This window comes from Dipodomys ordii, unplaced genomic scaffold, assembly GCF_000151885.1.
Source record: "Dipodomys ordii isolate 6190 unplaced genomic scaffold, Dord_2.0 Scaffold94, whole genome shotgun sequence".
In the NCBI taxonomy this organism is placed as follows: Eukaryota; Metazoa; Chordata; class Mammalia; order Rodentia; family Heteromyidae; genus Dipodomys; species Dipodomys ordii.
The window spans coordinates 4,000,565-4,021,167 of NW_012267310.1; the positions used below are offsets into that span (position 1 = coordinate 4,000,565).

The following is a 20,603-nucleotide window of genomic DNA, read 5'->3' on the forward strand; positions in this document are numbered from 1 at the left end:
TATATGCTTTTTGATAAAGTTTCAGCCAGAAAATATTAATACAAGGGAAATAGTCCTAAGTATTTTGTATTCTCATTCTGACTAGATTCTGCAAATGACCTATTCCAACTAGCATATCTAAATGTTCCTCATTAAGTCAGTCTGAGCATGGGAGATGGGGAAGTACAAGAGAAGGATGCAGAAATTGAAAGTTCTCCAAGATTTTAGAAAAATGATAAGTATGTAATATTAACTAACTTTTTCTTCTCATAATTATTAGAAAACTTTCAGCTCAAATAATACAGAGAAATTGGCTCACTTATTTGGACAAATCATTATTTCGACTTCTAAAACATACAATCTGTGCAGCGGTATGTATTTTTCTTTTTATTTTCTCTGGAAGACTTATTTTTAATTATATTTTTATTATCTTTAATCTCTGGCAGATTTAATTGCTAATCAAGCTGAAGGGTCTGTTCATTAAAGATAGAATAGCAAGCTATCTTTGTCTCTGCTATTTAGACATAATGATGTGTAAGGTTCTGGAATTGCTTCTTTTGTTAAGCCTAAATGCATATTTTTGAATTTATTTTTAATATGAATGATTGTTGCTTCTTTTTCTGAAATGTATATATTATTTTTTATTGTGCTGGTTCTAGGGTGTGAACTCAGGGCCTGAGCGCTCTCTCTGAGCTTTTTTTGCTCAAAGCTAGCACTCTACCACTTGAGCCATAGCTCTGCTTCCAGCTTTTGGATGGTTAATTGGAGGTAAGTGTCATGAACATTCCTGCCTGGCTCAGATCTCAGCCTCCTGAATAGTTTGGGTTACAGACGTGAACCACTGTCACCTGACAGTTTCTTTTGGTGCATGTGTGTGTATATGTGTGTGTGTGTGTGTGTGTGTGTGTGTCTGTGTCTGTGTGTCTGTGTCTGTGTATCTGTGTCTGCGTGTATATTTTTTTGTTGGTCATAGGACTTGAACTCAGGGCCTGGTTGCTGTCCATGAGTTCTTTTGCTCAAGGCTAATGCTATACCATGTTGAGGCACAGTTCCACTTCCAGTGTTGTTTCTTTGTTTGTTATTTTTGGAGTGAACTGGAAATAAGACTCTCACAGGGACTTTTCTGCATGGACTGGCTTTGGTAATCCTCAGATCTCAGCCTCCTGAGTAGCTAGGATTACAGGCTTGAGCCATCAGTACTGACTAGTTTCTCAGTTTTTTAATTTGGTTACTTACTTGAAGATGTGACATGGTGATCTTCCAACAATAAAAACCTCTAAATTAGGGGCTGGGGGAGTAACTAAGTGGTAGCATTGTAAGCTAAGTATGTATGAGGCTCTGGGTTCAGTCCTCTGCACTAGAAACATAAACAAAAACCCTCTGAATTAAAAGTACTTTTATGCATATATGGGTATGTCAAAACAAAACTGCCTTGTACAACTAATTGATGCTAATATGAAAAAAGGACAGTATATTAAAATAAGTGGGCTGGCCAAAGAAACACAGGTCCCATGGTTTCCCTTATTTGCAATATCTAGTATATGTATGAGTCAAGCAGAAAAGGTCAGATAATGTAATGTCAGGAAAATGAACCCTTAGATATGTATTTTAATGTTTTTTTTCTTTCATGCATGTGTTTCTAATGCATTTACAAAATTATCTCTTTGTTGCTTTGTATGTCCCTCCCCCACAGTATAACCCCTGTCAGTATAACTTGTAGAGGAGATGGGGAAAAACCAGTTGTTTAAGGATACAGGTGGACCTGTTGCAACAATGAGAAGTACAAGTTGTCATGTCCAAAACGAGCTTTACAACATCGGTGGGGGGGGGAGCGGGGGGGGAGGGGGGAAAGAGAAGGATTGGGATTGGGGCAGTGGGGGGAGGCTGGGAAGGGATGTGAAGGGTAAACAGAGGAGGCTGCAATGCTTGGTAAGAAATGTACGCATTATCCTGCCCATGCAATTGTAACCCCTCTGTACAGTATGTTCACAAATAAAATAAAATTAAATAAAAAAAATAAGTGGGCTGGGAATGTGGCTCAGTGGTAGAGTGCTTGTCTAGCATGCATGAAGCCCTGGGTTTGATTCCTCAGTACCACATAAATAGAAAAGGTCGGAAGTGTAGAGTGCTAGCCTTGAGCAAAAGAAGCTCAGGGATAGTGCCCAGGTCCTGAGTTCAAGCCCCAGAACTGGCAAAATTAAATAAAAATCACAAAAAATAAAATAAAAATGCTCTTGCTTTCTGCCAACAAGCCCATTTCTGTGAATGTATTCTATAATATATACAATTTCATTTTAACTTTAGTGTTACGGCAAGGCAGTTTGGCAGTGTTAAACCTCACAGAATTAACGTGACTCTGCAATAGAAAGATAACCAAGATAGGTTGTTAGAGATAAAGATGTCAGAACAGCATAAAGAATATGATCCCAGTTGAGTAAATAACAAATCATGTAAAGGATTTATACTTAGGGGAGGAGTCTAACAGTGTAATTCCTTTGAACAACTAACATTTAACAACATGAATACCAGGAAGCTGGAACATGTTCTTCAAAAGGGATCATTAAGGGTGTCCACATGAATTTAAGGAAGAAGGGTGAGCAAATGTGACATTATATTCAATGTACATTATGTAAAACTTGAACTAAACAACTTGAAGGTAGGTATGGGATAGAGAAAGATAGGGAGAATTATGAAAAAGGTGACATTAATCAAGATGCATTGTATTCAACCTGACCTGTAGAATTGAAATCCCTTTGTACAGGTACTTAACAAAAAGAAATATTTTTAAAAAGAAAGGAGCTTTCTGGATTTCATGTCCACAGTTTTTTTTAATGTATATGATACCTTCCCTCCAAAACAACTCCAGCAATCCCAGCGTAACATGAAACCTTCCTTATATAGTACTATATATTCCCCTAGTAAAATAATTCAGAATTCCAGTAACCACATTAATATGATAGCCACATTAAAATAATTTTATTGGGCACTGGTAGCTCTTCTAAAAAGTCTTTTTCTTACCCATCCTGGCCCTTGAACTCAGGGCCTGAGGCATTGTCCTTGAGCTTCTTTTGCTCAAGGCTAGCACTTTATCATTAGAGCCACAGCACCACTTCTGACTTTTTTCTTAGGAATCAAACCCAGGGCTTCATGTATGGTAGGCAAGCACTCTACCACTAAGCTACATTCACAGTCATAAAGAGCCTTTTATTACATATCTTATGTGATTATCATGAGCATAAGGTTGACTATCATTGAGTGGGCATTCAAGAGTCTAATATCTAAGTTTCCCTTTTACTACCTTCATTCTGATGTGTAAATTACAAAAACACCCTGCCTCAACCTTCTCCTTTGTAAAATGGGTAACAGTATTCTAATACTATTACTGTTGTTAGAATTAAATAAGATTATGAATGTTAAAGGGTGCTAAAAATCTAGTAACTCGATGGGCACCAGTGGCTCACACCTGTAATCCTAGTTACTTAGGAGACTGAGATTTGAGGATCATGGTTCAAAGCCATCACAGGTAGGAAAATCCATGAGACTCTTTATCGCCAATTGACCACCAAAATGCCAGAAGTGGAACTATAGCTCAAGTGGTGGAGTGCTAAAGTTGAGCACAAACTCTCAGGCATAGTACCCAGGCCCCAAGTTCAACCCCTGGACCAGCACCCAAAAAAAAAGTCTAGTAGGGCTGGGAATGTGGCTCAGTGGTAGAGTACTTGCCTTGCATGCATGAGGCCCTGGGTTTGATTGCTCAGCACCACATAAACAGAAAGAAAAATCAAGTAGCTTACAGTAGCCATCCTCATGTTACAGTGATTCAGTCAACCTCACATGATTGTTGTGCATCTAGTATATTTCAAGCACTGTACTAGACATTAGAACTATAGTGAAAGAAGAAAGAAACTGTCCCTACTTTCATGATGCTTAAAGTCTATAGTAGAGACACGGGCAAGTTTGTAGGTAATTACGGTAGATTGTAAAGTGTTGTCCTAGGGAGATAAAAATGCCTGTGGACAGATATTCAAATTTGAGGACCCAAAAAATTAATTGACTGATTCAAGCCTGCACTGATGATAAATGGAAAAGCCAAGATAGGAAACTACCTCTTCAGAATTCCAAGCCCAGGACAGTATTCTGAACACTTTGACACTCATCCTCTCTTATGTCAGCAAATTGGTTAGGACAGTATTTTCTATTTATAGCTCTATCATCTATTTCAGGAATATTTTGCATCGTATGAAATACTGAAGAAAGTGAGTCCTTTAGAGGCCCAACTTGTCAAAGATCCTAGCATGAAGTATAAAGTCAGATTCAGGTAATATATCTATGCTGATTTATTTATTCCAAGGAGTACATAGTGAATAAGAAGTCTTAGAAATTATTTTTAAGTCCTCCCAACTTCTCAGGATATAATTATAAAGTAAATGGGTTGTCTTTATTTACATCTGTTATGTGAAGAATCTAAGGCATGACACTGGCCAAAAGTTGCCATGAGAGAATGGGCATGGTGCACACTTGCAAGCCAGCTACTTGAGAAGGGGAGGTTGGGAGGTTGGCAGTTTCATGACAGCCTCCCCAGCCCAGAGGAGGTGGGAAGTTAGCAAAACACAATCTCAATGTACTGGTCATACCAGCTATAAAGGAGAGCTACACACACACACACACACACACACACACACACAGAGTGAGGCCATGCCAGCTATAAAGGAGAGCTACACACACACACACACACACACACACACACACACACACACACACACACACACAGAGTGAGGCCTGCCCCAGGCAAAAAGTAATAGGAGACTTGGCTGGGAAGGTGGCTTAGTGTTAGAATGCTTGCCTAGCATGCATGAAGCCCTGGGTTCAATTCCTCAGCACCACATACACAGAAAAAACTGGAAGTGGCAGTGTGGCTCAAGTGGTAGAGTGCTAGCTTTGAGCAAAAGAAGCTCAGGGACAATGCCCAGGCCCTGAGGACTAGCCTCAGACCCAGGACTGGCAAAAGAAAGTATGATACTCTATCCAAGCAAAAGCAATAAAGGAAAATGGGACTGACAACATGGCTTAAGTGGTAGAGTGCCTGCCTAGTAAGTATGAGGTACTGAGTTTAAAACCCAGTACCACATCAAAAATAACAAAGAGCTAAAGTTGCCATGAGAGTAAGTCTCATCTCCCACTCTGCTTCTGGTCTGACATAGGTATGAGGATAGTTGTGAGCACACCAGCATGTAGGCCTTTTCATCCTGTGGGTTTTTTTTTTCTGGTCCCAGGCTTGAACTCAGTCTTGAGCAATGCCCCTGAGCTTTTTTTGTTTAAGGCTAGTGCTCTACCACTTGAGCCACAGCTCTGCTTCTGGCTTTTGGGTGGTTAGTTGTAGATGAGAAGCTCATGAACTTTCCTGCCAAGGCTGACTTTCAATTGTAATCATCAGATCTCATCCTACTGAGTAGTTAGGATTACAGGTGTGAGCCACCACAGGCCTGGCTTCACTCTGCATTTTTACTTATGATTTTTGTGCTAGTATTGGAACTTGAACTTAGGGCTTCTCACTCTCTCTTAGCCTTTTTGCTGAATGCTGATACTACGCCACTTGAGTTATATCTCCACTTTTGACTTTTGGCTGGTTAATTGGGGATAAAAGTGTCTCAGATTTGTCTGCTCAGCCTGGCTTTGAACCAGGATCCTCAGCTCTTAGCTTCCTGAGTAGCTAGGATTACAAGTGTGAGCCACCAGAAACCAGCTCATCACTGTATTTTTACATGCTCTTGGCATATAGCCTTGGCTCTATATTTGAGAAATGGTATGAACTACCTAAAGTCCAAGGGGAAGAAATAATGAAACCCCCAAACTGACGGCATATAACTATTTTTTGTCTTTATTTCAGATTTAATGGTGAAAATTTTCCACCCTACATAGTGTTTAAAATTTTTCTTCAGACTGATAGCTGTAAATGCAAGTATTTCAGCGGGAAAAACGTATTAATGGCATCGAATGAGGTGATATTCCATGATGTACATTTTATATTAATTCAACTTCTTTTTTTTGTTGGTTGTGGGGCTTGAACTCTGGGCCTGGGCGCTGTCCCTCAGCTCTTCAGCTCAAGGCTAGCACTCTACCACTTGAGCCACAGCTCCACTTCTGGTTTTTGAGTGGTTCATTGGAGATGAGCGTCTCACAGGGATACTTTTTTCTCATGGGGCTGGCTTCTAACCACAATCCTCAGATCTCAGCCTCCTGAGTAGCTAGGATTATAGGCATGAGACACTGGCACCCAGCCAAACCATACTTTTAGTAGCAAGGAGTTCTAGCAGAAGTTTAATTCCTTTAATCTTTAACCTAACTGTATTTGAGTTTAAAAGGTAGAAATTCTCCTATTTACTAAACCATACAGCAAAGGTTAGTTTTTTCCGTGTCTGGAGTTGTAGCTCAGTGGTAGAGCACTTGCCTAGCATGTTTATGGTCATAGGTTGAATCCTTGTAATGCAAAAAAATAAAAAGTCCTCTTCTGGATATATTTTACACAAAATGTTTGGCCAATGTGAAATCATGAGTTGTGACCTGTGTTCAGTACTGAAGATTGTACGGCTTGGCAGTAGCTGGTCCCATTCAACATAGCAGTATTTCGACCCCGAAGAGTATTAGAAAAGGAAAGGGACTATTTTGCTCCATGTTCTCAAGCAATCAATTCTGGTTTGGACATGTATCAAATGAGCTGCATGTTTTCATAATGCAATGTACTGCTTCAAAAACATTAATATTTCTTCATTATGTGGATTGATGGGATAGTATAAATTTAGCTTACATTTGAAGGATAAATTCATGCCACATTCATTTATGGAATAAACTAACAGTTGTCCCTATAAAATATCAGTTGTTTCTTTCCTGAGGTTGTATAATGGAGCATTTCCAGGAACTAAAATTCTCCTGGGTAATTCCAGCCCAACCTCTCCTGTGTCCAGGCTTGAGAAATTGAGAATCTTAGAGGCAGGAAATCACTGTGTGGACATTTGAACTCATTAGAATATTGTATTATAACTTCATTAAAATTTTTATTTTGTTGGGGTTTTTTTGTTCCCTGACCAGGAAACAGGCTTTTTTTCTTTAAATTCTGAAAGAACGGTTGGAAAATGATGGAACTTGCCCAGAGATTTACAAAGAAAATACGTCATGATTTATCACTCTTTTGGATTAATCATTAGTAATGGTTTGCTCTATATCCTCATTTTTCCCATAAAATTATCCACACATAAACTGGGCGCCAGTGGCTCACGCCTGTAATCCTAGCTACTCAGGAGGCTGAGATCTGAGGATTGTGGTTCAAAGCCAGCCCGGGCAGGAAAGTCTGTGAGACTCTTATCTCTAATAAACCACTAGAAAACTTGAAGTGGCGCTGTGGCTCAAGCGGTAGAGTGCTCGCCTTGAGCTGAAGAGTGCAGGGACAGCGCCCAAGCCCAGAGTTCAAGCCCCACGACCGACAAAAAAAAAATATATATCCACACATAGATTTTTTTAAACTTTCTTTGTTCTTTTTTATTTTTGTGGTACTGGAGTTTGAACTCAAGCTCTTATACTTGCTAAGCAGGCACTGTACACTTGAACCACACCATCAGGCCCCTTTTGCCTTGCTTTTATTTTTCCCAAACAGAGTCTTCCTTGCTTTAGGCTTAGGCCAGCATGGACAATAATCCCCTTAAGAACAGAACCCACTTCTTGAATCCTTCTCATGTTGACTAGTATCCTGGAATTCGCACTTAGATTTCACCCATTCTATTCTCCCAAGGCCACGCTCTTCTTGCTCATTGGTTTCTATTTTCCTGAAGCTCAGGATACACAGCAGATTTTTGACAAAGGACATCTTGGCATTGACAGAAAACTTTTTTCCAATACCCTCTCAAAATGGGCATGGTTTTCTTGAGCCAAGGGACTGGAACGGGCCATCACAGTTAAGGTGATATACAAACAAGAAAACTGGGTCTTGGTATGGGGTGTTGGTTTGCTGAGGAAGACAGTAGGAGTAACACACTATAATGATCTTTTCTAAGTAATCTCAGCTAAATAAAATGTAGTTACACCTAAAGAAAGTCTTAAAGTACGTCTTCTTATCTGTCCAGGGTACACTGAACTGTGTTTTACCTTCACTGCTGTCACTATAGGGCTGGTTAATTGCAACCCACAGGAAATCAATTATAAGAAAGCATAATGGAGAGATTTGCCAATATTATATTTCCTTATGATGTTTATTATATAAAGAAATAAATGAATTGGAAGGCAAAAATGATCTACGTATAGGAAGGCTCCCTCTCATATTTTCAGTAAACTGTTTCTATCCCTTCAATTTAGCACATTAGGATTATTGCACTGGCATATCTCTTTTTATTTTCCATACATGTTTTCTCAGCTTTGGAATTTGGAAAGAAAAAATGAAATCAGGAAGAGCTGCTGGTGGTCATGTCTACAATCATAGCTATTCAGAAAGCTGAGACCTAGAGGATCATGGTCTAAAGCCACCTCAGGCAGAAAAGTCTGAGAATAGGAGAGGCCATCTCCAATTAACTATCAAAAAGTCAAACTAAAGTGTCAATGGCTCACACCTGTAATCCTAGCTACCCAAGAGCCTGAGATCTGAGGATTGCAGTTCAAAGCCAACCCCGGCAGAAAAGCCCATGAGATTCTTATACCCACCAAAGTAATAAAAAAAAACAGAAGTAGAGCTATAGCTGAAGTAGTAAAGCAGTAGCCTTGAGCAAAATGAAGCTCAGGAACAGTGCAAAGGCCTTGAGTTTAAGCCCCAGGACCAGAACAAAACAAAACAAAAAGTCACACTAGGGATGAAACTCAAGTGGTAGAATACAAGCCAAGCAAGTTTAGCAAATGAGATGTCCTGGGTTCAAACTCCAGCACTTACCACTCTCTCCCACACCCCACAAAAAAATAAATAATCAGGAAGATTCCAGATAACAAAAGTGAACATTGGAGTAGAAAATATGTGCAGGCTAACTATTGTGATGTGTGCTAAGTAAAAGGAACATAAATTCTGGGGTTTGATCTTTGAAGCACTCTTTTACTTCCTCCCTATCAGAAGCACCATACTTTCACAAATAACACATTCTGAGATGCAAGGGGAAAGAGAAATTGGAACCAAAAGATATTTGTGTTTTCTTCTTGAATTTCAGCCTCCTTCTACATAAGCAGACTCTTTGTGGACAGAAGCACAAACAGATAACATAAATGTGTTAGAAGAGTCAGCATGTGCTTATAAATGTGGGGAATACTTAATCTCTCCCACTCTATGTTCAGTTCTCAGCACAAGGATAGGGAAACTAAGACTGGGTGCTAATAGATCGAGACAGCATTTGAGCCTCCTTATTTTCTGTCATTCTTTGGTCTCTGATCTCCCAGATGCTTTCCTTGAATAGAAACTGTTGACATTTGAGAAGAAAAGAAAAAAATCTTTTATCTGCTTCTCTTTGGTTGAGAATGAAGTCTGAAGAGGAGGGAGGCCTAAGCAACTTGAAACGTACATGTTTCCATTTGAGAACAATGTACTAACACAGAAAAGAGTCAGTCTTAGTATTATGTATTACTGCAGCTCCTAGGGCAACCTGCATACTCACCAGATCAGTTTTCCTTGCATCGACAGTACAAATGAGGTTATAGGGTTTTTTTTTTCATCTTTTAAAGGGAAAGAACGTTTTAAAGGGAGAGAAATTGATTTTAAAAGCAAAACTGATCTGTTGAGGATTGTGCACTCTAATTCTCTAGCTGCATTTTAAAATTGTGCAACTAAAGCTATAGAAACAAATGGTAAGTAGGTTAAAACCACCTGTGCCAGGACGCTGGTGGCTCACACCTGTAATCCTAGCTTCTGAAGAGGCTGAGATCTGAGGATCATGGTTCAAAGCCAGTTAGGGCAGGAAAGCCTGCAACACACGCTAACCACTAAAAAGCCAGAAGTGGAGCTGTGGCTCAAGTGGTAGAGTGCTAGCCTTGAGCACAAAAGTTCTGGGACAGTGGCCAGGTACCGAGTTCAAGTCCCAGGACCTGCACAAAAATAAATAAAAATCCCTATGCCATATATGGTGATTCACTCCTATATCCTGGCTCAAGATCCTGAGATCAGGAGTATTGCAGTTTGAAACAAGACAGGCACAAAGTTTATGAGACTCACCCTACCCCATCTCAACCAATAAATAGCTGAATGTGGTGGCGCACATCTGTTATCTCAGCTATGTGGGAATCATAAATAGAAGGCTGGGCCTGGCTAGGCCAGGCATATATGTGAAACCCTATTTGAAAAATAATTTGCTGGCCATAGTGGCTCAAGCCTGCCATCTTAGAGACTTAGGGGGTGATGCAAGATCATAGGTTGAGGCTAACCAGGACATAGAAGTTTGTGACACTCCATTTCACTCAATGGCTAGGTATGGTGGTACATACCTGTTATACCAGCACAGGGGAAACACAATAGCTAGGTGCCCTGGCATAGCTGTCATCCTCAGACTTGAGAATGAGCTGGTAAGATCAAAGCTTAGGCTGCCCCAAGCATAAATCAAGACTTTAGCTTGAAAGTAACCAACACAAGGGTTATTTTCAAAGGAGGAGCTGGAGAGCTGGTTCAAATGGTAGAATGCCTGCTTAGCAAAACACTAAGCTCTAGTTCAAACCTCAGTATGGCTAAAAAAAATAAGCAGTCAAGTTTTGGTGGCTCATGCTTTTAATCCTAGATACTGAGAAGGCTGAGATCTGAGGATCATGGTTTAAAGCCAGCCCAAGTAGAAAAATCCATGAAAGGGGCTAGGAAGGTGGCTCAGTGGTAGAGCGCTTGCCTTGCATGCATGAGGCCCTGGGTTCGATTCATCAGCACCACATAAGCAAAAAGAAAAAAGCCAGAAGTGGCGCTGAGGCTCAAGTGGTAGAGCGTTAGCCTTGAGCTGAAGAGCTGACGGACAGAGCCCAGGCCCAGAGTTCAGGCCCCACGACTGGACCCAAAAAAAAAGAAAGAAAAAGAAAAATCCATGAAACTCTTCTCTCTAATTAACTACCAAAAAGCCAGAAGTAGAGCTGTGGTTCAAGTGATAGAGTGCTAGTCTTGAGCACAAAAGCTCAGAGATAGTGTCCAGGCCTTGAGTTCAATCCCCAGAATTGTCACAATGAAAATAGATAGATAGATAGATAGATAGATACATACATACATACATACATACAAGATAGATAGATTTAATTAAGGACAAAAGGCTGGACGAATGGCTCAAACTGCCTGTTTAGCAAGTGCAAGGCCTTGAGTTCAAACCCGAATGCCACCAGTTTTTTCCTATATAATCTCTTCTTTATAAATGTAGCCTTTCTACTATCATGCTGTCAGGAGAAAGGGAAAAGTAGTATATTTGTAAAAAGGATATATCGAGTGTGTGCTTTACATCTGATCAGAAAAAGTATTATACTACTATCTTTGACTGGGTGCACTGGCTTATATTTGTAATCTCAGCTACTTGGGAGGTAGGAATCAGGAGGATTATAGTTTAAGGCCAGCTAGGGTAAAAAGTAGCAAGGCTCCGCAAAAAAAGTCAGATGTGGTGATTCACTTCTGTCATACAAGCTGCACAGGTAGTTTAACTAGAAGACTTGCAGTCCAAGACCAGCCTGAGCAAAAAAGATAAGACAGTGCCTGAAAAAAAATAATATAAGGCTGAGAGCATGGTTCAAGTAATAGAATGCCTACCTTGAAAACATGAGGCCCTGAGTTCAAACCCCAATACTTCCAAAAGAGTGAAATATACCACCATTGTAAAATATGTGTTCCTATTTTCCTTATAGGGAATGTGTAGTGCTTACAATATGATGGGGAAAAAGAAATTTTATCAGCAGATTATGGAAGATGAACGTTATTACCAGAAGTTTAAAGTAACTGATCAAAAGGATATTGTCACCCAGAAAGATTATGTGCAAGTAAGTAATTTCAAGTTGCATACTTAGAAACAAAGGACAAAAATCTTCCTGACTTGATCCTCCAAGAAAAAAATCACACATTTCTCTCTCTGTCTCTCTCTTTCTTTCTGTCTCTGTCTGTCTGTCTGTCTCTCTTTTGCCAGTCCTCAAAGTGGTAGAGTGCTAACCTTGAGTAAAGAAGCTCAGTGACAGAGCCTAGGAAAAATAAAAGTAAAAATCTGCGTGGGATTAAAATAATAAGGATTTGACACAGTAAGGAAGTTTTCTTATTGTTTCAAAGCTTTCTGGTGTAACAGAATATGTCCAACTGCAGTAGGCTTGAACAAATAGGAAAGAATTACCTGAATAGGTGGTTTCTGGACTAGCTAATTCGGTAGCTTAAGATAACAGTGTTCTGAGTCAGCTTCTATGTAGGTTTGTTGGTTTTTCTCACATGGCTACAAGATGACCATCACATCCTCAACTCCATTCAAAGACAAGAAGACAGGAACTTCTAGCATCTTGCTCTTTATTTTTTGTTCGTTTTGTTTTTCATCTTTTTTTCTGGTCTGTTTTTGTGAGGTACTATGGCTTGAACTCAGGGCCTTGGGCACTCTCCCTTAGCTTTTTTCACTCAAGGCTGACACCATCACTTGAGCCATAACTCCACTTCTAGCTTTTGGTGGTTAATTGGAAGAAAGAGGATCTCATGAACGTTCCTGCCCTGATTGGCTGCTGGCTTTGAGCCACCATCTTCAGGTTCTCAGTCTCCTGAGTAGCTAGGATTCTACTGGTGTGAGCCAGTGGTGCCCAGCTGCATCTTGCTCTCTAGCTCAAGAAAGATAAAAGTTCCCAGAAGCCTCCAACAGATTTCTATTCAGTTCACATTATTTAGAACTGAATCATAGGCTCCTCCACACCAATCACTGATAAAGAGAAATGGCATTTCTTCCATGATTGATTTAGTACATTCATGATTTATGTGCTGGAGCTCTCCTTCCCTGAGTGTATTGTTATTCAGTACCCGACAAAAAAAAAGAGTCAAGACTCTAGGAGCAAGGGAAAAGTGGGAAATGGTTGCCGGGCATGATTGATTATGCATATCAGTCTGAGGGTGAGCAGATGGCAGCAGGGCCTGACAGCAAGTCATTGTGGCTTGAGGGTACACCGGATTGCCACAAGGCTGATAGGCGATCACGAAGGGCTTTGGGGCTGTAATCAAGGATACATTTTCTTCTTTCTGCATTCAATGAGAAACGAGTGACATTTTTTTTAAAGATGATAGAAACATTTACTAGAAGAGATATACGAGAGCCAAAGAGTAGTGAAGTGTTTGAAGAAATAAGATAATCAAGCTGGGCACTGATGGCACCCTCTTAGAATCCTAGCCACACAGGAGGCTGAGATCTGAGAATTGTAGTTCAAAGCCAGCCCAGACAGAGTTGTTCCCTTGACTCCACCTCCAGTTACCCAGCCAAAAAATTCTGGCCTGAAGGTGTGGCTGAAGTGGTAAAGTACCAGTTATGAGAGAAAAATACAAATGAGAGCCCAAGATCCTTGGTTCAAGACCCAGTACCAGCATTGAAATAGAAAGAGAGAATGAAAGAGAAAAAGAGAAAGAAAAGAGAGAGAGAAAAAGAAAGAAAGAGAAAAGAAGAAAAGAAGGAAGGAAAGGAAGGTTGGAAGGTTAAATCTAAAGAATAAAGAAGTCCCTTTCACTTCAGTATAGAGAATGGATGAAATCCACAAGTCTTCCCCCTGTTTGGAGGCTCTTGGGAATTTAGGAGAATTGGTGGTTGCATGATCTATGGCTGTGAGTCTGAAGATACAAAAGATAAATAAAGTAAAAGCAATGAGCCTGAGTGGCAGACTAAGAAGGAAACTAAAGGAAGATGACTTTTGTAGCTCCTAGGTTGTTGGTTTGCATTACTGGATGGATAACAGTGCTGAATCAGGACACTTAAACGGAATAGTAGTGGTGGTGGTGGTGGTGGTGGTGGTGGTAGTATTAATCACAAATGTTTCTGTAACACTAACATCTTTTATTCTCATAAGAGGCAGGCGATCTCATTACTCTCATTTGGAAAGTTCTAAAGAAACAAGGGATCCCCAAATTCTGGCCTATCATAATGGCATATGTGCCCTTAGCTTTAACTCAATTGTTTCATTATACCCCCACAAAATTAATGCAGTGCTTTAGAGACTCGAGTGTTTTCTTTTTCTTTTCTTTCTTTTTTAGAGACACTTAACCTATGGGATTAGGGAATTGGACCTGAAAACAAATAGTGCTAAGGAGGCCAATTTGCTAAGGACAAGGGTCACATACTTGCAGATTGTGAATATGTCAAGAACTGATGTCTCCAAATAGACATCTTGGAAAAGAGAGATAAGATGATTATGGGTATTTTTGGAGCCCATGGATGAAATTGCTTTTAACTCTTAACACACAGTTTATCTCCATTAATCTTTGAGGTTGTAAATCATGTGAACCTTTATACAAATGAGAAAAAAATGAAGTTTAACGATGTCCAAAATCTTGCCCATGATCCCACAGTGAACAAATGGCAAAGCAGGTTGTTGATGGTCTGAGATGTTGACTCATTTTACTATAGCACTGCTGAGAAATAAACTACACAAGCATTCTCAGTTTTAGTTTGGTTTGGTTTGGTTTGGTGCTGGTCTGGGGCTTGAACTCAGGGCTTAGGCACTGCCCCTGTGCTCTTTTGCTCAAGGCTAGTGCTTTACTACTTGAGCCACAGCTCCACTTCCAGCTTTTTGGTGGTTAAGGAGATAAGAGTCTCATGGATTTTCCTGGCCAGGCTAGCTTTAAACTTCGATCCTCAGAGCTCAGCCTCCTGAGTAGCTAGGATTATAGGTATGAGAGTGCCACCATTACCCGGGGCTGGCATTCTCACTTTGTACAGCACTGTGGAACTATAACAGTGACCATGCAAACTGAAATCAATCAAAGCACACATAATCAGCGGGGGGAAAATTGTAATTCTGTCATGACTTGTAAACATTTTTGTCAGCTCATTAAAGATAACTGGATTTGGGGGCTGGGAAGGTGGCTCAGTGGTAGAGCGCTTGCCTTGCATGCATGAGGCCCTGGGTTCGATTCCTCAGCACCACATAAGCAAAAAGAAAAAAGCTGGAAGTGGCGCTGTGGCTCAAGTGGTAGAGCGCTAGCCTTGAGCTGAAGAGCTGAGGGACAGCGCCCAGGCCCAGAGTTCAGGCCCCACGACCAGACCCAAAAAAATAAAAGACTTTTTTTGCATTGTTAATTTAGATAGGTATAACAATTTAAAGACATAAGCTGGGTGCTGGTGGCTCACGCCTGTAATCCTAGCCACTCAGAAGGCTGAGATCAGAGGATTGCAGTAAGCCAGTTTGGGCAAGAAAGTCCACCATCTGACTGTTAGCACCAATTAACCACCAAAAAGCTGGAAGTGGAGCTATGGCACACGTAATAGGGTGCTAGCCTTGATCACAAATACTCAGGGATAGTACCTGGCTCTAAGTTCAAGTCCCAAAACCAGCAGGAAAAAAAGAAAAAAGATAAACAAATCCAAAAGTGGAGCTATGGCTCAAGTGGTAGAGTGCTAACCTTGAGCATAAAAGCTCAAGGGACAGTGCCCAGGCCCTGAATTCAAACCCTAGGATTGGCACTCCCCTCTAAAAAATAAAATCTGCTGTATTTTTGCTTATTGCTTTCTGGTTCTGTGAGTCTTGAAGTAAGATAATCTTTCAGAATGATCAGTCTGTTATTTTCTCATGAGCCAGAGTATCCATTGTCACTTCATTCTGTTCAATTTTATGTCTCCACCATTTTCTATATAGCTGTCTGTATGCATTGTCACATTGCTTTCAGCCATTCTCTCTGTGAGCGCTGAGGACTAAATTGATGATCATTCATCCACTTCAGAGGTAGAGAGCTGTAATACAGTATGGGCTTTATCAGCAACTCGGCTTCTCCCCTTGCCTCTCCCCCTCCCTCCATCTCTCACCACTTTTCACTTACAGCGAGATTAGAAAGATTCTTCTCCTTAAAGATTTTATTGTGAGGTGAGATTTAATTTGAAGAATTTAGAAAGAAGGTGCTGCTTGAGAAGGTAAGACGAAAGGTGCAGGGAGGAAATCTGTTGAAGAAGAACTGAAGGCAGGGCTCAGCCGGACAGCAGCTGCTTAGCAAGCCTGGGGCCTTGAATCCAAACCCCAGTACCACCAAAAACAAAGGTTACTATTTAAGAAAAAACTAAAGGGAAAGGGAAACAGGACACAGACTGCAGCCCAGTGGCAGAGCACTTGCCTAGCAAGTGCAAGGCCTTGGCTTCCATCCCCAGCAACAAAGGAGAAGGAAAAATTAGAATAGCAAATCCTTTCCTCATCATTAGGAAGATGAACTGTATCTTCCCCTCCAAAGAATATGCTTGAGGTCCTAATTACAACTGTAGTTAGTTCAACTGAAGTCCTATTTGAGTAACGGACTCCAATCCAGTCTGACTGTTGTCCTTAGAAGAAGACAGCCATGTAAAGGACACCATGTGGTTCTGATGGAAGTGGCTTTTAAATAAACCAAGGATGTCAAAGACTACCAGCAAGCCACCAGAGGGAGCATGAGCTTGCAGACTTTGACCTTGAATTTCTAGCCTCTCAAGCTGTTGAGCTAATACACATTTCTGTGGTTTTCACTCCTCTAGTTTGGGATATTTAATTACAGCAGCCCTGGGAAACTAATACACCTTGCTTGTAGTCAATCAACTGCCTTTCCTTCATTTAAGTATAAGGCTAGACATCCCTGCATGGAGAGGGCAAAATAATACTTCCATGGACTAGAAAACAAAAGATACACCTAAGGATACACCAGGGTACAATACCAAATGGGAATTAAGCAAAAGCTTACATGCTCAATGTTGAACCCTCTTGCCTTCTGCCCTGTTGAGGTACTCATCATGCTGGAAGTTAGAGTTACATTGTGCTGGAAGTTTAGAAGTGACTTCTTGGGAAAGTCTAACAAAGAAAAAAACTTCAAAAAAAGCCAGGCGCTGGTGGCTCATGCTTGTAATCCTAGCTACTCAGGAAGCTGAGATCTGAGGGCCTCGGTTCAAAGCCAGCCCAGGCAGGAAAGTCCATAAGTCCGTGAGACTCTTCTTTCCAATTAACCACTCAGAAAACCAGAAGTGGTGCGATGGCTCAAGTGGTAGAGCACTCGCCTCCTTGAGCTGAAGAGCACAGGGACAGCACGCAGGCCCAGAGTTCGAGCCCCACGACTGACCAAAAAAAAAAACCCTCAAAAAATTAGTATAGGGCAAGGAAGTTCAACAACTAATGGCTCAGACAGAACATCCTACAGGCAATTAGCTTCACTCTGCATGAAGCCTCTGATTAGGTTTCCTGGGTCCTCATTCTTTTTTTTTTTTTTTTTTTGGTCAGTTGTAGGGCCTGAACTCTGGGCTTGGGCGCTGTCCCTCAGCTCTTCAGCTCAAGGAGAGCGCTCTACTGCTTGAGCCACAGCGCCACTTCCCTGGGGCCTCATTCTTAAAGATAGAAAGTCCACCAGGTGCTGGTGGCTCACACCTATAATCCTAGCTATTCAGAAGGCTGAGATCTGAGGATCACAATTCCAAGCCAGCCTGGGAAAGAAAGTCCAAAGACTCTTATCTCCAATAAACCACCAGAAAGTCAGAAGTGGTGCTGTGGCTCAGAGTGGTAGAGCACAAGCCTTGGGTGGAAAAAGCTCAGGGACAGCATCCAGACCCTGAGTTCAAGCCCCATGACTGACCAAAAAAAAAAAAAGAGGAAAAAAAAGAAAGCCATCACTGAACATCTGAGGAAAGTTGTGAGCATGAAAGACACAGGTACAAGCAGAGAGGAAAAAAAAACAGGAGAAAATAGACCAAGTGTAGAGGCCTCAAAAATGCAACTAATAAGAGTTCAGAGCCATGCCATTCTGCTAGTGACTCAGGAGGCTGAGATCTGAGAATTGTTCAAAGTCAGACTGAGCAGGCAAGTCTGTGAGATTCTTATCTCTAATTAACTCCAAAAAGCCATTAAAAATAGCTGTGACTTAAATGGTAGAGCACTAGCCTTGAGCAAAAAATCTAAAGGACAATGCCAAGGCCCTGAGTTCAAGCCCATACACACACACACACACACACACACACACACACACACACATGAAATACATTTACAAAATAATAGAATGATTATATATGTGTATATATGTACATACATAATTAGAGAAATTTGGGTTTTAAAGCTTCAATACAAAGAGATGAATTTGAATTTTAGACTGTCTCCCAGAAGAAAATCACAACTACAAGATTTCACTGCAATATTTTAGAGTACTAGGGACAAAGAAATGAATAATAGTCCCATAAATTTTCAGAGAAGAGAAACCACTTTTCCCTGAAGGACCAAGATCAGTCTTCTCAACTGCAACATAGAAGCTAAAAGATAATAAAGCAATGCTTTCTAAATTCTGAGGAATAAGCCCAGTGTTGGCAGCTCACGCCTGTAATCCTAGCTACTCAGGAAGCTGAGATCTAAAGACTGGGGTTCAGAGGTAGCCCGGGAAGAAAGTCTCTGTGAGATTCTTGTCTCTAATTAACTATTCAAAAACCAGAAGTGGCACTGTGGCTCAAGTGGTAGAACACTAGCCTTGAGCACAAAGAGGCTTAGGGACAGCGCCCAGCCCTGAGTTCAAGCCCCACAACTGACAAAAAAAAATTCAGAGGAATATAAATTCCCTACCTAGAATCCCCAAATAAGCCAAATAGGTAGACTAGGACATTTTTCAATCATGCTAGATTAGAGAAATTGTCCCCCCCCCCATAGCGTTTCTCAGGAAACACTGGAGAGTATTGTTTCACTAACATGGGAATATGAACAAATCAAGATGAACACAGGAGCCAAAAAATGGAATCTGAACACAAGAAAAGGGAACGAAATCTCAAGCAACTACAGAGCAGGACTGGAGAAACAAATCTGGATTGGGGCAAGAAAGGGGGCTCCACAATAGACTTCTTAGGAAGATGAAATAAAAATCTTAATGTGTAGGCTGGGAAGGTGGCTCAGTGGTAGAGCACTTGCCTTGCATGCATGAGGCCCTGGGTTCCATTCCTCAGCACCACATAAGCAAAAAAAAACTGGAAGTGGCGCTGTGGCTCTAGTGGTAGAGTGCTCGCCTTGAGCTGAAGAGCTGAGGGACAGCGCCCAGGCCCAAAGTTCAAGCCCCATGACCAACAAAAAAAAACAACCCTGATGTGTCTGAATAGGAAAGGAGAGCTCCTTAACCAAAAGTCAGAGGATTTGTACTTTAGAAACCAAACATGAAAAATAGGACACTTTAATTTTTGAGGGGGTGCCCATCTTGGGGCTTGAACTTAAGGCCTGGGTGCTGTTCCCTGAGTTTTTGTGCTCAAGGCTAGTGCTCTACCTCTTGAGCTACAGCTCCACTTCTGGCCTTTTGGTGGTTAATTTGAGATGAGTCTCAGACTTTCCTGACTGGGTGGGCTTCAAACTGAAATCCTCAGATCTTAGCCTCTTTGAGTAGCTAGGATTACAGGTATGAACCACAAAATGCCTAGCTAGGATACTTATTAACCTAAGGAAATCCCAAGCAATCTTAAAGGAAAGGAAAAGTCATCCTAACATATTATATATATATATGAGCATTAAATAACATTCCCATGCACCGATAGAGGCAAAAATAGCATATAGCCACACGGGAAGACTGGAGAGGGGAAATGTGTGTGAGTGTCATTGTGGAATTGAGTTTGGAATGAAAAAGTTTAATTCTTTTCTCTCATAATGAGAAGCCATAGATGATGCCTATCTTGGTTGATTTGGGTCACCACAACAAAATATCAGAGAGTAGGTGTCTTATAAACAAACTGAAGTTGATTACATACAGTTGTGGAAATTGCAAGTTCAAGATCAAGACACCAGGTACATTCAGTGTCTGGTAAGGAAAGCCTGCTTCCTGACTCTCCGTTGGCTATCCCCACCATGTAGTTACGTACTAGAAGAGGACAATATAAGCTCTCAGGAATCCTTTTTAGCACATTTCTTTTGCCAGTCCTGGGGCTTGAGCTCTGCGTCTGGGTGTTGTCCCTGAGCCTCTCTGTGCTCAAGGCTAGCGCTCTACCACTTGAGCCACAGTGCCATCTCCAGCTTTTTTTCACTTACCATCATATTGGGGGTTAGAATTTCAACACTTGATGGGAGAGGCACATTTCCAGCGATGTCAAAACTCAAGTTTAAATTTAGACATATGGAGGTGAATACCACAAGAATTAATTAAAACATTTCAAATGATTACCCCGAAGGATCAGGCTCGATGTAGTAACTTTTACAGCCATCATCATTATAGAAGTATTGCACTTTTAAAAGTCTGTGCATGTGTGTATTTGATTTTTATAGAACTAAAACTTAGCCAGGAGCTGATGGCTCACACCTGCAATCCTATCTACTCAGGAGGCTGAGATCTGAAAATCACAATTTGAAGCCATCTCAGGCAGGCAAGTCTGTGAGACTTTTTTTGGGGGGTGGGGCAGGGGTGTCTGGTCATGGGGCCTGAACTCTGGGCGTGGGCGCTGCCCCTCAGCTCTTCAGCTCAAGGCTAGCACTCTACCACTTGAGCCACAGCGCCACTTCCAGCTTTTTTCTTTTTGCTTATGTGGTGCTGAGGAATC

The 20,603-nt window shown here is 41.1% G+C and overlaps 1 protein-coding gene across 1 annotated transcript in view; it reads left to right on the forward strand.

The window, feature by feature from the left end:
- Window positions 1-248: 248 nt before the first annotated feature.
- LOC105993260 (chromosome unknown open reading frame, human CXorf58) overlaps window positions 249-20,603 on the forward strand; it is a gene marked incomplete at its 5' end in the record, with an annotated part of 25,051 nt that continues 4,696 nt past the window's right edge. Inside the window, 4 exons of the mRNA XM_013026464.1 lie at window positions 249-350; window positions 4,203-4,297; window positions 5,867-5,978; window positions 11,797-11,928. Of these exons, the coding sequence (XP_012881918.1) occupies window positions 249-350; window positions 4,203-4,297; window positions 5,867-5,978; window positions 11,797-11,928 (441 nt within the window). The remainder of the gene's footprint in view (window positions 351-4,202; window positions 4,298-5,866; window positions 5,979-11,796; window positions 11,929-20,603) is intronic.